The sequence below is a fragment of the Pelodiscus sinensis genome, chromosome 1 (assembly GCF_052426305.1).
Source record: "Pelodiscus sinensis isolate ZL-2025 chromosome 1, ASM5242630v1, whole genome shotgun sequence".
Taxonomy (NCBI): domain Eukaryota; kingdom Metazoa; phylum Chordata; order Testudines; family Trionychidae; genus Pelodiscus; species Pelodiscus sinensis.
Window position 1 is genome coordinate 3017747 of NC_143052.1, and position 15248 is coordinate 3032994.

Below are 15248 nucleotides of genomic sequence, written 5' to 3' on the forward strand. Positions count from 1 at the left end.
GCTGGAAGATTCTCTGCATCTTGGGGTCTTCAAAAGTATCTGAAGGCTTCAATATCTGAGATCTAGGTGAGAGGATTATTCTAGGAGGGGTGGGTGAGATTCTGTGGCCTGCACTGTGCAGGGGGTCAGACTAGATCATCATAATGGTCCCTTCTGACCTTAAAGTCTATGAGTCTGTGGACGGCCCCGGGCCCCAGAGAAAAAGCTTCATATTAATTTTTTATTAAATTCCGTTAGTCTTCTCTTTATAGAACAACATTTCCCTCTAGGCACAATACACGTATGTGAGACACAATGTACAGAAACGGCAATAATCTACAACTGCTCCCGGCCCCGCCGTTCCCGGGGTTAAGACTGTACAAAGAGCTCTGCACGGAAATAAAAACAAGACAGGGAGAACGGTCGCCACCGGGGGTCCCAGGCCTGCGGGGCCATGGCAGGAAGGTGGTGAACTAACCAAGGGGCGGCCAGGCAGGCGGGGGACCGTGCGCAGGGCTCTAGCGAGGAGCCAGCTGGGGGCAAAGCTTGCCAAGGTGCCAACCAAGGGGGGTGAGGGGGCTTGTTTCTGTACCAGAGATGCCATCACCTGTCTCATGATTCAATAAGTTACAGCAGGAAGCGGGTGGGAGGCAGCAGGACTCGCCAACAAGCCGGCCCTGGCCCACCGGGCAACCGGGACCAGAGCTCGGGGCGGGGGGAGCTCAGCCCCCCAGCCCGCGGCTGCAGAGAGACTGGTGGCTGGAGCTGCGGGAGGGGAGTGCACAACCCGGCTGCAGGCTCGGGCGTGGGGAGGGGAGGGTTCTGTACACAGGCCCCGGCCCGGCCCAGCTACCCAGAAGCCTTTGCCCCCCCAGGGCAGGGAGAGGGCTGGGGCCGTGCGGACACAAGGCCCGACAGCCCCCGAGCCAGCCGTCCGGCAGGGGCTGCACTGCCGCCCGCCCCAGCGGCACAGGGGGGAGAGTGGGGCCAAGCAGGGCCCGGCCCCCGGAGCTAAAATACTGATGAGACCCCCCAGCTGACCAGCCTGTGCCAGGAGACCCTGCCTGTCGTGGGGCGGGGCCTGGCCCTCTGGTCCCAGTGCCCTCCGTCTACTGTCCGTGGAGCTAGGGCCTGGCTGGGCAGGCTGACCTGAGCTGGGGCCCTGCTCGGAAGGGCTGGGCCAGGGCCGGGAGCAGGGCAGGGGCCAGCTCTCGCGCGCTTAGTGCAAGTCCCCAAGCAGCTCCCGGGAAAGCCGCTGCCGCTCTGCAGTGGGGTTCAGCCACGGTCCCTCCTGGAGCCTCGCCCAGCAATGGGCCAAACCCCCGAGGCCCAACCGGAGCCCTGCCGGGGAACCGAGGCCCGTGTCCCGCGCCGTCCTGCCGGGGAACCGAGGCCCGTGTCCCGCGCCGTCCTGCCGGGGAACCGAGGCAGCCGGCATGGGGGAGGGGTCATTACTGGCTCAGACCGGCTTGGGGGGGCTGGAAGAAGGGAGCCCCCGCCTTCTGCCCGACATTTCCATGTGATTCCTCCGCTAGACGGCTCCTACCAGAGTGTAACAGACTGATCCCGCCCAGGCCTGGCTCTGTCCGGGAGCCGGCAGGGCCTGGGACTTTCCGTACGACGTGCTCCGGCAGTGGGGAGAGAGGCTCCGGCCTGCCCCTCCTCCGTCCGTCCGTCCGCCAGACCTGGCCCAGCTCAGGTGCCAAACCAGGGTCCCGCCTCTGCTTCACGCCAGGGCCCGGAGCGGGGCTGCTGGGCTCACGCGTCCGACAAGCAGCCTTGGATGCGGTCGATCCACTGCTGAGCCAGATGCACGTCCTGGGCGCAGAAATTGTAAACTCGCTTCGTCGTCTTCAGCTGCAGGGAGAAAAGCGGAGAGCTGAGGCCGGGAGGGGGGCGGAGTCAGCGGGGGCCTCTGGGTCCCGCCTGGGGGGGCAGAGTCAGCAGGAGCCTCTGGGTCCCGCCTGGGGGGGTGGGAGGCAGGACTGGGGCCACGGGGCCTCTGCAGAGAGCGGAGGCCCAGGGGAGCCCAACGCGGACTGGGCCTGCCCCGCCCCGGCCCCGCACTCACGTCGAAGAAGGCCTTCTCCTCCACGGTCTTGGGGGCCCCCATCGTGTGGGTGCCGGGGGTGATGGACTCCACCTCCACCAGGTCGATGACCCCTTTGCACTCCGTGTCCTGCCGGCTCTCGTAGTACCGCAGCTGCAGGGGACGGCAGAGCACGTCAGCTGGGCCCCGCCCCGGCCCCCCTCCCCGCCCCTCCCCTCCCCTCCCCGCGGTACCTGGTGTTTGGTTTTATCCAGCACGAACCAGCGGGCCTTCCAGGGCTTCATGAAGGCTCCTTTCTTGTAGAGCGTCCCCTCGTAGGACCTGCGGGCCGCAGGGAGCGGGTTAGCGCCGCCGCCGTGCCAGCCCCGGGCCCCCTGCCCAGCCCCCCCCCCAGCCCCCCGCACTCGCCTGTTCTCGCTCTCCGACGTCTGGAACTGGCTGTACAGGTGGCTGGTGCTCTTGCGGGCCCCCTGCTTCCCGCTGGACGGGGTGGAGCTGCTGCTGGCGTCGCTGTCCAGGCTCAGGTTGAGGGTGGAGCCCACGCTGCTCTCCTGCAGGTAGACCCCCAGCGAGCGCCGGTGGGGCAGGAGGCTGGAGGACATGAGCAGGGAGCTGGACGCCATCTGCAGAGGAGAGCAGGGACGTGAGGGTGCTGGCCGCTCGCCCGGGCACCCCCAGCACCTCCAGGGCCTGAGACCTACCCTGCTGGCCTCCTGCCGGGCCTCTGTGCGCTGGGAGGCTTTCACCTTGTCCCACATGTCCTTCCAGCGCTCCGGCGCCTGGCCCAGCTCCGCCTCCAGGCTGTGCAGCTCCTGGGGGAGAGGCAGAGTTATTGTGGACAAGGGAGAGGGCACAGCCACCTCCCTGCCCCAGGAAACCAGGGGTGGCAAGCTCACGGGCTGCACACGCAGGGCAACGTGCGAGGGCCAGCAGCCGTGCACACAGCCGTGCGAGCGGCTCTGCACGAGGCCTGTGGGTGGATTTCTCAGCGGCAGGCCTGTAGGGTGTGGACGTCACTCAGCTCGGGGCGCCCCAGCTCAGAAAAGGCCGATTAGTGTTGGAAAAGGTGCAGCAAAGGGCCACAAAACCGACAGGTTTGGAACGGCTGCCGTGGGAGGAGAGAAATGAGACGGGGACTTTTCTGGAAGAGACGACGAAGGGGGATGTGGCAGGACAAAAATCACAACTGGTACGGGACAAGTGAAGAGAGAAATGCTACTTAACCCTTCAGGTAAACCAGGATCTCCCACCAAAATCAATTGGTGACAGGTTTAAGACAAACCGGGAAGTTTTTCTTCACACAACCCACAGTCAACCTGTGGAACTCCTCGCCGATGGATGTTGTGAAGCCAAAACTATAACCGGGGTTCAGTAAAGAACTAGATCAGTGGCCAGGGACACAGGCCTTGGCCCTGGCGGTCCCTGAGGCTCTGACTGCCAGCAGTGGGGCCAGGATGCGGGGCTGTTCGCGTCACTGCCCTGCTCTGCTCGTTCCCTCAGAAAATGGGCCTCGGCCCGAGCCAGCTGGTGGCTAAGGTGTCCCTGGGGCGGTCCCCGCGCTGCGCTCACCTCCAGCAGCTTGGAGATGGCGTCGGGCTCCACGCGGCTGCGGTTGTCGTAGCAGGGCCAGATGATCTTGCGCTTGGTCTGCGGGGCGCTGGAGTCCTGCCGATCCGCCTCGTCCCCGTGCTCCGGCTGCTCCTGCACCAGCTCCCAGTCGTAGGAGGGGCCCTCGGACAGGGTCTCCTGGATGTAGTAGTCCCACACCTTCAGGTTGGAGATGTTGCTGTACGGCCTCAGCACCTGGGGAACAGGCCGGGGCGTCACACAGGGCCTGGGAGCCTCCTGCACTGCCCGGCCCCGGGGCAGTAGGGCAGGGGAACCAGCAGCAGGAGGGGGCTCCCGAGGGCCAGCCCCCCCCCCCCCCAGCGTGGCTCTGCCGAGGCCTGGAGAGCTGGGGTAGGCTCTGGCTCCCGGCGCTCAGCGTGCCCCAGCCAGCTGGCCCGGGTCAGGCCCAGGAATGCAGAGCAGCTGTGGAGCGAGCAGGGCCCAGAGCCCCGGCATCATGCCCCTGCCTGCCCCAGCGAGACCGTGGGGTGCGCCGGCGGCTGGGCCTCTGGCCGTCACACTGGGGCAAGGGGCGAAGTCCCTCCAAACGCTGCCTGGGGGGCCGGCCCACCCGCGGGACACGTCCCAGGTGGGCTGGGTAGCGACGAGCGCTCGCCAAGCCCGGGGGGGCGGCTGCTTCGCTGGCCAGGCCTCCGTCCACGCACCGGGCAGGCCGCACTGCACGCTGGGACCTCGGCCATCCCCAGGGCTGGCTGAGCAGGGCTCCCAGAGCCGCCTGCTTCCCTCCCTGCTGGGGGGTCTCCCTGGCCCTGCCCCGGCCAGCGGGCGGGCGGCTCACCTCTCCGTCCTCGGGCGCGTACATGTAGTTGAAGAAGACGGGCGTTCTCTTGTTCAGCCGCTCGATGTAATCCCAGACGGACTTGTAGAGCTGCTGGCTCTTGCGCTCGCCCTTCTCCTCGTACAGGAGGCCTGTGGGGAGGAGCGGAGGCCGCTCAGCTCCGGCCCTGCCCGTGGGGCTGGGGCCGGGGGTGGGGGCAGGCGGGGCCCTTACCCAGCTCGATGCGCTCGTAGTCCGAGTCCAGCAGGAAGGTGCGGAAGCGGTTGGACACGTAGTGGTAGCTGAGGAACTTCAGGTAGTACTGGCTGAACTCAAACTCCATGGGGAACTGGAGGTGGATCTGCGGAGACACCAGCACAGGCCCAATGGGCTCCAGCCTCCCCCACCGGGGCGGATCCCCCGGCCGGAGCCGAGGCCCAGACCCGGAGGCCTGGCTGGGAGCGCTCACCTGATGGACGCAGTCCAGGAACTGCAGGAAGACGGGCGCGAAGCCGCTGCTCTGGCTGGTGAGGGTCTGGGCTCCGCGGTGGCTGAAGCGGTGCCCGAAGGAGAGCCACTCCTTCTCCACCAGGAGCCGGAAGCCCTCCATCGTCCGGTAGTAGGGGTCCGACAGCAGCTGCACCAGAGACACCACCTGCCGGCAGGAGCCAGCATCAGCCGGGGGAGCCGGCGTCCGGGCCTGGCGGGCAGGGAGCCCAGGCCAGCCTCCGGGAAGGGCAGCCGGGGGGAGCCAGTGTCAGGGCCTGGCGGGCAGGGAGCCCAGGCCAGCCTCCGGGAAGGGCAGCCGGGGGGGCCAGTGTCCGGGCCTGGCGGGCAGGGAGCTCAGGCCAGCCTGGGCCAGCAGGGGCTGGCTCCTACCTGCGTGGTGATATCCCAGCCGTCCTCCAGGCTGACCAGCACGGAGGAGCCCGTATCCAGCAGCTCCACCACCAGCACGGAGATCTGCAGGACCTTGTGGATCTGCGGACACAGCGCCAGGGCTTACCGGGGGCAGGAGGCTGGGGAGCGGGGCAGGCCAGGGGGACGTGAGCCGACTCCAGCCCTGGGTATCGGCCGGGCCCTGGGGCAGGAACCGCTGCGGCCCGTCAGCCCAGAGTCGTGAGAGCAGCGAAGTGTGAGCAGCTGGGACAGAGGCCTCTGGGGCCAGCCTCCCCCAGCAGTCCCCTGTCCCCGTCCCCCCGCCCGGACTGGAGGGTGCGCTCCTCCCCAGACTAGGCAGCACGCAGGGACCAGAGGGGGCCGTGGCTTGCCCAGTCCGAGCGCCCATGCAGCCCAGCTGCCCTTGCCTCGCACAGACCCCCGGCTGGACCCCAAGGACCTGCCCCCCCACAGCAGCCTGGTCCAGGTTCATCCCCCCCCGCTGTGCAAAACGGGGCCTTGTTCCCAGCTGGGGTCTGTCCAGCTCAAGCGCCCAGCCAGGGCCCCCCCCCCCCAGCGCCGGGCCAATCCGCGGGAAGGGCCCCCCCCCCAGCGCCGGGCTGATCCGCGGGAAGGCCCCCCCCACCCAGCGCCGGGCCGATCCGCGGGAAGGCCCCCCCCCCCAGCGCCGGGCTGATCCGCGGGAAGGCCCCCCCCACCCAGCGCCGGGCCGATCCGCGGGAAGGCCCCCCCCCAGCGCCGATCCGATCCGCGGGAAGGCCCCCCCCCCCGCGCCGATCCGATCCGCGGGAAGCCCCCCCCCCCAGCGCCGTGGGGCTCCCGTGACCCCTGGCAGCTCCCGGCCCAGCGCACTGACCTGGGACAGCCACTCAGACTCCTCCAGAGAGCGCAGGTAGGGCGGGCTGGGCTCCGGGCGCGGGCTGGGCTCCGGGCGCGGGCTGGGCACACAGGCCTTCAGCAGCTTCTTGAAGCTGGCCTTGACCTGGCGCACGTCGAACACCTCGATGGGCACCACCTCCCAGTGCTGCAGCGGGTCCGGCTTCACCCCCTGGCACCGTGGGCGACAGGCGCCCCGTGAGCCCCGGGCCAGGACCAGCCCCAGCCCCTCGACGGGGGGGCCGACCGGGCCTGGCACTCGGAGCTGCACCGCGGGGCCCATTTCCCCACAGCACCCCGGTGCGTGAAGTCCCCCCCGGCCGCCCCACACAGTGAGGTGCCGCTTCCAGTAGCCCCCACGCTGACAACACCCCCCCCACGAACCAGGGCCCCTCCCGGCCGCCCCACACACAGTGAGGTGCCCCCTCCAGTAGCCCCCACGCTGACAACACCCCCCCCACGAACCAGGGCCCCTCCCGGCCGCCCCACACACAATAAGGTGCCCCCTCCAGTAGCCCCCCACGCTGACAACACCCCCCCCACGAACCAGGGCCCCTCCCGGCCGCCCCACACACAGTAAGGTGCCCCCTCCAGTAGCCCCCCACGCTGACAACACCCCCCCCACGAACCAGGGCCCCTCCCGGCCGCCCCACACACAGTAAGGTGCCCCCTCCAGTAGCCCCCCACGCTGACAACGCCCCCCCCCCACGAACCAGGGCCCCTCCCGGCCGCCCCACACAGTGAGGTGCCCCCTCCAGTAGCCCCCACGCTGACAACACCCCCCCCACGAACCAGGGCCCCTCCCGGCCGCCCCACACACAGTAAGGTGCCCCCTCCAGTAGCCCCCACGCTGACAACGCCCCCCCCACGAACCAGGGCCCCTCCCGGCCGCCCCACACACAGTAAGGTGCCCCCTCCAGTAGCCCCCACGCTGACAACGCCCCCCCCCACGAACCAGGGCCCCTCCCGGCTGCCCCACATAGTGAGGTGCCCCCTCCAGTAGCCCCCACGCTGACAACACCCCCCCCACGAACCAGGGCCCCTCCCGGCCGCCCCACACACAGTAAGGTGCCCCCTCCAGTAGCCCCCCACGCTGACAACACCCCCCCCACGAACCAGGGCCCCTCCCGGCCGCCCCACACACAGTAAGGTGCCCCCTCCAGTAGCCCCCCACGCTGACAACACCCCCCCCACGAACCAGGGCCCCTCCCGGCCGCCCCACACACAGTAAGGTGCCCCCTCCAGTAGCCCCCCACGCTGACAACACCCCCCCCACGAACCAGGGCCCCTCCCGGCCGCCCCACACACAGTAAGGTGCCCCCTCCAGTAGCCCCCCACGCTGACAACGCCCCCCCCACGAACCAGGGCCCCTCCCGGCCGCCCCACACAGTGAGGTGCCCCCTCCAGTAGCCCCCACGCTGACAACACCCCCCCCCACGAACCAGGGCCCCTCCCGGCCGCCCCACACACAGTAAGGTGCCCCCTCCAGTAGCCCCCACGCTGACAACGCCCCCCCACGAACCAGGGCCCCTCCCGGCTGCCCCACATAGTGAGGTGCCCCCTCCAGTAGCCCCCCACGCTGACAACGCCCCCCCCACGAACCAGGGCCCCTCCCGGCCGCCCCACACACAGTGAGGTGCCCCCTCCAGTAGCCCCCCACGCTGACAACGCCCCCCCACGAACCAGGGCCCCTCCCGGCCGCCCCACACACAGTAAGGTGCCCCCTCCAGTAGCCCCCACGCTGACAACGCCCCCCCACGAACCAGGGCCCCTCCCAGCTGCCCCACATAGTGAGGTGCCCCCTCCAGTAGCCCCCCACGCTGACAACGCCCCCCCCACGAACCAGGGCCCCTCCCGGCCGCCCCACACACAGTGAGGTGCCCCCTCCAGTAGCCCCCCACGCTGACAACGCCCCCCCCCACGAACCAGGGCCCCTCCCGGCCGCCCCACACACAGTGAGGTGCCCCCTCCAGTAGCCCCCACGCTGACAACGCCCCCCCCCACGAACCAGGGCCCCTCCCGGCCGCCCCACACACAGTAAGGTGCCCCCTCCAGTAGCCCCCACGCTGACAACGCCCCCCCCACGAACCAGGGCCCCTCCCGGCCGCCCCACACACAGTGAGGTGCCCCCTCCAGTAGCCCCCCACACTGACAACGCCCCCCCCCCCACGAACCAGGGCCCCTCCCGGCCGCCCCACATGCTGACAGGGCCCCCCCGGCCACCCCACACACAGTGAGGCCCCCCACGCTGACAACACCCCCCCCCACACAGCAAGGCTCCCCCAGCCTCCCCACATACTGAGGACCCCTGCCCCCTCCAGCCCACCCAACGCTGCAGCTCCACCCCCCGGTACCTTCAGCTGCGACTTGTCCCCGATGATGTAGAGGGAGGCGCGGTGCGGGCGCAGGAAGCCAGCCTCCGAGGGGGCCCCGTTGTGCTGGGCGCTCAGCCCGTCCTTCCCGGCCAGGCGGGACCCGATGTCCATGTTCAGCACGTAGCTGCTCATGCGCCCGCTGGCCCGGATGCTGCCCCACTTGCCTGCAAGGGAGGGCAGGGGCATGGCCACGGCTCAGCCGCGCCCGGGGACCTCGCGGCGCCCGGATCCCGCAGGCCTCCCCGGCCAGGCTGGCCCCTCGCTCCTCGGCACGGGGCCCGGCGGGCTCAGGGCTCTGTACAGGCCGAGGGGAGGAGCCAAAAGCAAACCTGGGAGCCTGAGCCAGGATCAGCTGGGTCTGCACTTACCTGGGCGCCGGGAAAGCCATTCCGTGCGGTTAGCGGGCCGTGCGGTTAGCGGGCCGCGGGGGGCGCAAAGGGGCATGCGGGGGGTTGGGCGCACGAAGGGGCCGCGGGGGGGGAGTGTAAAGGCGTAGAAAGGGGCCGTGGGGGTGTGTGTGTGTGTGTTAGGTGTGCAAAGGGGCCGTGGGGGGGTGTGTGTTAGGTGTGCAAAGGGGCCGTGGGGGGTGTGTGTTAGGTGTGCAAAGGGGCCGTGGGGGTGTGTGTGTTAGGTGTGCAAAGGGGCCGTGGGGGGTGTGTGTGTTAGGTGTGCAAAGGGGCCGTGGGGGGTGTGTGTTAGGTGTGCAAAGGGGCCGTGGGGGTGTGTGTGTGTTAGGTGTGCAAAGGGGCCGTGGGGGTGTGTGTGTGTTAGGTGTGCAAAGGGGCCGTGGGGGGGTGTGTGTGTTAGTTGTGCAAAGGGGCCGTGGGGGGGTGTGTTAGGTGTGCAAAGGGGCCGTGGGGGTGGGGGTGTGTGTTAGGTGTGCAAAGGGGCCGTGGGGGTGGGTGTGTGTGTTAGGTGTGCAAAGGGGCCGTGGGGTGGGGGTGTGTGTGTTAGGTGTGCAAAGGGGCCGTGGGGTGGGGGTGTGTGTTAGGTGTGCAAAGGGGCCGTGGGGTGGGGGTGTGTGTTAGGTGTGCAAAGGGGCCGTGGGGGTGGGGGTGTGTGTTAGGTGTGCAAAGGGGCCGTTGGGGTGGGTGTGTGTGTTAGGTGTGCAAAGGGGCCGTGGGGGTGGGGGTGTGTGTTAGGTGTGCAAAGGGGCCGTGGGGGTGGGTGTGTGTGTTAGGTGTGCAAAGGGGCCGTGGGGGTGGGGGTGTGTGTTAGGTGTGCAAAGGGGCCGTGGGGGTGGGGGGGTGTGTTAGGTGTGCAAAGGGGCCGCGGAGGGGGCGCGTTAGGCGCGGGGGGTGTTAGGTGCGTGAAGGGACCGTGGGGGGGGGGGGTTAGGGGCTGCGGGGGGTTAGGCACGCGAAGTTGCCAGGGGGAGAGTAGGCATCTGAAGGCACTGGGGGGGGGGGGGGGGGGTTTAGTGGTCGCAGGGGGTTAGGGGCACCAAGGCGCCGGGGGGGGGGGGTGTTAGTGGTTGCAGGGGGTTAGGTGCGCGAAGGTGCCGGGGGGGGGGGGTTAGGGGCCACAGGGGTTTAGGCGCGCTGGGGGGGTTGTTAGTGGTCGCAGGGGTTTAGGTGCGCCAAGGCGCCGGGGGGGTTGTTAGTGGTCGCAGGGGGTTAGGGGCGCCAAGGCGCCGGGGGGGGGGGGGGTTAGGGGCCGCAGGGGGTTAGGGGCGCCAAGGCGCCGGGAGGGTTGTTAGTGGTCGCAGGGGTTTAGGTTAGGCGCGCCAAGGCGCCGGGGGGGGTTAGGGGCCGGGGGGGGGGGGTTAGGGGCCGCGGGGGGTTAGGGGCGCCGCGGGGGGTTAGGCGTGCCAAGGTGCCGGGGGGGGTTAGGGGCGCCAAGGCGCCGGGGGGGGGTTAGGGGCCGGGGGGGGGGGGGGTTAGGCGCGCCAAGGCGCCGGGGGGGGGGGGGGGGGGTTAGGGGCCGCGGGGGGTTAGGGGCGCCAAGGCGCCGGGGGGGGGTTAGGGGCCGGGGGGGTTAGGCGCGCCAAGGCGCCGGGGCTGTCAGTCACATGCCCGGGTTAGCGCCGGCGGCTCGGCTCGGCGGTACCGTACCTCGGGGACTCTCGCGGCCCTTCGCCGAGGCGCCCTTGGGGGCCGACAGGGTGACGACCCTGGCGCGGGGACCTAGCGCCGAGAGAGCACAGGGTGGAGAGGAGGCCACGCCGGGGCCCCAGGCCAGGGCTCCCGGGGGAGTGAGCAGGCGCCGGGAGGGGAGGGCGCGCCAGGCCCCGGGGAGCCGAGGCGGAGCAGCTACTCTACGGCAGGCCGGCCGGCGCCGTTCCTCACCTCCGCGGCTAATAGTGCCGGGCCCATCGTCCTTCCCTCCCATCACCTGCTTCATGAGCGATCCCAGCTTGGGCTGCCGCTTGTCGGAGGAATCTGTAGCACCAACAAAACAGCAGGTTTGGCCTCGCCGCCGAGAGCGGAGCCACCAGGCAGAGGCCGGCGCCGGGCGCCACGCAGCTCCTGGAGGGCTCCGAGCGCCTGGGGGCAGGTGCCATCACCTCTGCCCTAGGCCGACAGACCCCCAGCACCTCGCAGGGCAGCCTCGGAGCCACGGCGCCGGGACCCGGCTCGAGCGCAACGGCCGTGGGATGCTGCAGACGGACAATGGCTGGGAAGGGAGCCGGGCGCCAGGACCGGTGGTGGGAAAGGAGCCCGGGGGCAGTGGGGCCAGGACGCGGGATGGGAAGGGAGCCTTGGGTGGCGGGGTGGGGGCAGGGGAGCCTGGCGCCGGCAGGAGGGAAACCGAGGCAGAACAGGGCAGAGGAGGCAGAAAGACTCACCTGGAGGTGCGGCCGGGTGCGCTCGGCCCTGCCAGGAGGTGCTGGGCCATCTCGCTGCTCAGGTAATTCGGCCCCAGCCCACCCCCCCGCGCCCGGGCAGGGCCAGGGGCTGGGACTCCGGGTGGGCAGCCCTGGCCCCAGCCCCGTTGCTAAGCTCCCAGCGGGCAGGGAGGGGCCCTGGGTGACCGAGCCCAGCCCGGCCCTGGCGCGCGAGCCAGGCCCCTACCTGCGCTGCTCATGTGCGCGGAGCCGAAGCCGCTGAGCGTGTTGCGCCCGCCGGCGTCGGCGAAGTGGGGCATGGAGTTGATCACGGCCTGCAGGTACTTCTCCTGCTCCAGGCTGGTGGAGTCCGTCTGCGAGGGGCCTGCCAGGAGAGCCGGGGTCAGCGCGAGGGGCTGGCGGCGCCGGAGCCGCGTCCCCCGGAGCCGGGGAGGGGCCGGTACCTGAGGCCGGGGCGTTCTGCGACTTGAAGAGGCCCCCGAGCCCCTTGCCGTGCAGCCCCCCCGAGCGCAGCAGCACGGCCTTGGTGCGCGAGTGGCGCCAGCACACCACCGGGAAGCGGCTCTGGCGGTAGCAGCGCGAGATCCGCAGGATGGTGTTGTCCTGGATGCTGTGCGGGACGATCAGCAGCCCCGGGTAGCTGTGGGAGAGAGCAGAGACCGTGGGCCCGGCAGCCCGCCCCCCGGCTGCCCCGCCCCCCGGCCGCCCCCCCCCCGGCCGCCCCATCCAGCTGTGGGAGAGAGCAGAGACCGTGGGCCCGGCCGCCCCGCCCCCCGGCCACCCCGCCCCCCAGCCGCCCCGTCCAGCTGTGGGACAGAGCAGAGACCGTGGGCCCGGCCGCCCGCCCCCCAGCAGCCCCGCCCCCGGCCGCCGCCCCCCGGCAGCCCCGCCCCCGGCCGCCCCATCCAGCTGTGGGAGAGAGCAGAGACCATGGGCCCGGCCGCCCGCCCCCCGGCAGCTCCGCCCCCTGGCCGCCCGCCCCCCGGCAGCCCCACCCCCCGGCCGCCCCATCCAGCTGTGGGAGAGAGCAGAGACCATGGGCCCGGCCGCCCGCCCCCCGGCAGCTCCGCCCCCTGGCCGCCCGCCCCCCGGCAGCCCCGCCCCCCGGCCGCCCCATCCAGCTGTGGGAGAGAGCAGAGACCATGGGCCCGGCCGCCCGCCCCCCGGCAGCTCCGCCCCCTGGCCGCCCGCCCCCCGGCAGCCCCGCCCCCCGGCCGCCCCATCCAGCTGTGGGAGAGAGCAGAGACCAGGGCCCGGCCGCCCCGCCCCCCGGTAGCCCCGCCCCCCGGCCGCCGCATCCAGCAGCGGGAGAGAGCAGAGACCGTAGGCCCGGCCGCCCGCCCCCCGGCAGCTCCACCCCCCGGCCACCCCACCCAACTGTGGGAGAGAGCAGATGCCGTGGGCCTGGCCACCCACTTGGCCACCAGCAGCCCCACCCCGACCAGCTGTGGGGGAGAGCAGATGCCGTGGGCCACAAAACACACACCGCCCACTAGCAGCACTGGCCAGGCACGGCCCTGTGGGGGAAGGCTCTGCCCTCCCCCTGCATCAGGTACCTCCTCTGGCCAATGGGTCCCTGCCTAAAGCCTTTCCTGTTCTCCGAGCCAGTCCCTCACTTCCGCTCCTCTCCCCCCGGCGGCCCTCACCTGCGGCAGACGGCCCCGCCCCTCTGCCAACGGCCCCGCCCCCCGGCGGCCCTCACCTGCGGCAGACGGCCCCACCCCACTGCCAATGGCCCCGCCCCCCGGCGGCCCTCACCTGCGGCAGACGGCCCCGCCCCTCTGCCAATGGCCCCGCCCCCCGGCGGCCCTCACCTGCGGCAGACGGCCCCGCCCCACTGCCAACGGCCCCGCCCCCCGGCGGCCCTCACCTGCAGCAGATGGCCCCGCCCCACTGCCAACGGCCCCGCCCCCCGGCGGCCCTCACCTGCGGCAGATGGCCCCGCCCCACTGCCAACGGCCCCGCCCCCCGGCGGCCCTCACCTGCGGCAGACGGCCCCGCCCCACTGCCAACGGCCCCGCCCCCCGGCGGCCCTCACCTGCAGCAGACGGCCCCGCCCCACTGCCAATGGCCCCGCCCCCCGGCGGCCCTCACCTGCAGCAGACAGCCCCGCCCCCTGCCAATGGCCCCGCCCCCCGGCGGCCCTCACCTGCGGCAGACAGCCCCGCCCCCTGCCAATGGCCCCGCCCCCTGGCGGCCCTCACCTGCCGCAGCCGGCCCCGCCCCCTGCCAACGGCCCCGCCCCCCGGCGGCCCTCACCTGCGGCAGACGGCGTACATGCGGTTGACGGTGGAGATGCGGAAGGGCCCGTTCTTGGAGCGGGTGAGGCTGTTGCTCAGCGTGCCCAGGCCCAGGCGCTGGTAGTCGCGGCAGCAGGCGCGCTCCACCAGGTGGCTCATGGTCATCTTGTCGGAGGGTTTGATGGTGGTGGAGGGGGTCAGGGTGCTGTGGTCCAGCTCCTCGCTCACTGCAGGGCAGAGGGACCAGGCGGGTCGGGGGGAGGGGGACGAGCCCTGGGCCTTGCTGCAGCCGCTTCCTACTGGGGGCCAGGCCACAGGCTTCAGGGAGTCGACCGCGCGCACGAGCCGCCTGGGACTGAGCGAGCCGCGCGGCCGGGCCCTGCGCTCACAGGCTGCCCGGCGGCGACGTGGCAGGGGCCCCAGAGCGACGGAGACGGGCTGCCCGGCGGCGACACGGCAGGGGCCCCAGAGCGACGGAGACGGGCTGCCCGATGGTGACACGGCCCGGCAGGGGACAGAGCCAGCCCAGCCAAGGCAGGGGCCCCAGAGCGACGGAGACGGGCTGCCCGATGGTGACACGGCCCCACGGGCCCCAGAGCGACGGAGACGGGCTGCCCGATGGTGACACGGCCCCACGGGCCCCAGAGCGACGGAGACGGGCTGCCCGATGGTGACACGGCCCAACGGGCCCCAGAGCGACGGAGACGGGCTGCCCGATGGTGACACGGCCCCACGGGCCCCAGAGCGACGGAGACGCGCTGCCCGATGGTGACACGGCCCGGCAGGGGGCAGAGCCAGCCCAGCCACGGCAGGGGCCCCAGAGCGATGGAGACGGGCTGCCCGATGGTGACACGGCCCCACGGGCCCCAGAGCGACGGAGACGCGCTGCCCGATGGTGACACGGCCCAGCAGGGGGCAGAGCCAGCCCAGCCAAGGCAGGGGCCCCAGAGCGACGGAGACGGGCTGCCCGATGGTGACACGGCCCGGCAGGGGGCGGAGCCAGCCCAGCCACGGCAGGGGACTCCCCGCGCAGGGGCAGCCTGTTAGCCTGGCGAGCGCCTGACCTGAGATCTCGTCCTCGTCCTCGGGGCAGTGCGGGCCGCTGCGCGGCTCCCAGGAGGGCGGCGTGTACTTCTTGCGGGTCACGTACTGGCGGCCAATGGTCCTCTTGGCGTTCTTCACCAGGTTCTTGGAGAGCGTCCTGGAACGGGCGCGGGGGCGTGAGCCGAGCGGGGACCAGCCCCGGGCTGGCTGTGCCACGGCCCGGCCACAGGGACCCTGCCCCGCTGGGCTCCAGAGCCCCAGCCTGGCCCAGCATCGGGGGAGAGGCAGGGACCCCGACACTCCCAGCCAGAGCAAAGCGGAGGCAGGAGCAGCCCTCAGTGCCACCCACTCGCAAGCTTGTGCCAGCCTGTGGCTGCAGGCAGGTGTCACGTTACCGGAGTTTAAGGGGAGCAGCCAGGTCACCGCTGTGTCCATGGGGGCGTGTGGCGTTAGGAACGGGGACGCTGTGCGGATGCTGAAGGATTCTCTGTCAGGCAGGGCAATGGGCCGGGAATGTTTGCCCATGGACGCGCTAATGAGCAAAGCTCCAGGGAACAATGGACCTCTGGAGGCCAAAGACACCCCTGGCCACTGGCCACGGGACTCTCTC

General features: G+C 71.3%; 1 protein-coding gene across 4 annotated transcripts in view; it reads right to left on the bottom strand.

Annotated features, from left to right (window-relative positions):
* Positions 1–206: 206 nt before the first annotated feature.
* The window catches only part of SBF1 (SET binding factor 1), a 117298-nt gene continuing 102256 nt past the window's right edge, over positions 207–15248 (bottom strand). For 2 of the 4 annotated variants that reach the window (XM_075924271.2, XM_075924262.2), the window contains 18 exons: positions 14659–14795; positions 13614–13821; positions 11798–11994; positions 11581–11718; positions 10855–10947; positions 10621–10692; positions 8546–8730; positions 6172–6363; positions 5295–5396; positions 4885–5070; positions 4650–4776; positions 4437–4567; positions 3599–3832; positions 2731–2841; positions 2438–2652; positions 2263–2350; positions 2051–2182; positions 207–1836 (listed from right to left, as the gene is read on the bottom strand). In XM_075924271.2, the coding sequence (XP_075780386.2) occupies positions 1738–1836; positions 2051–2182; positions 2263–2350; positions 2438–2652; positions 2731–2841; positions 3599–3832; positions 4437–4567; positions 4650–4776; positions 4885–5070; positions 5295–5396; positions 6172–6363; positions 8546–8730; positions 10621–10692; positions 10855–10947; positions 11581–11718; positions 11798–11994; positions 13614–13821; positions 14659–14795 (2647 nt within the window). In that variant the 3' untranslated portion in view covers positions 207–1737. The remainder of the gene's footprint in view (positions 1837–2050; positions 2183–2262; positions 2351–2437; positions 2653–2730; positions 2842–3598; positions 3833–4436; positions 4568–4649; positions 4777–4884; positions 5071–5294; positions 5397–6171; positions 6364–8545; positions 8731–10620; positions 10693–10854; positions 10948–11580; positions 11719–11797; positions 11995–13613; positions 13822–14658; positions 14796–15248) is intronic. The other 2 variants (XM_075924298.2, XM_075924264.2) reach the window with 1 other exon arrangement.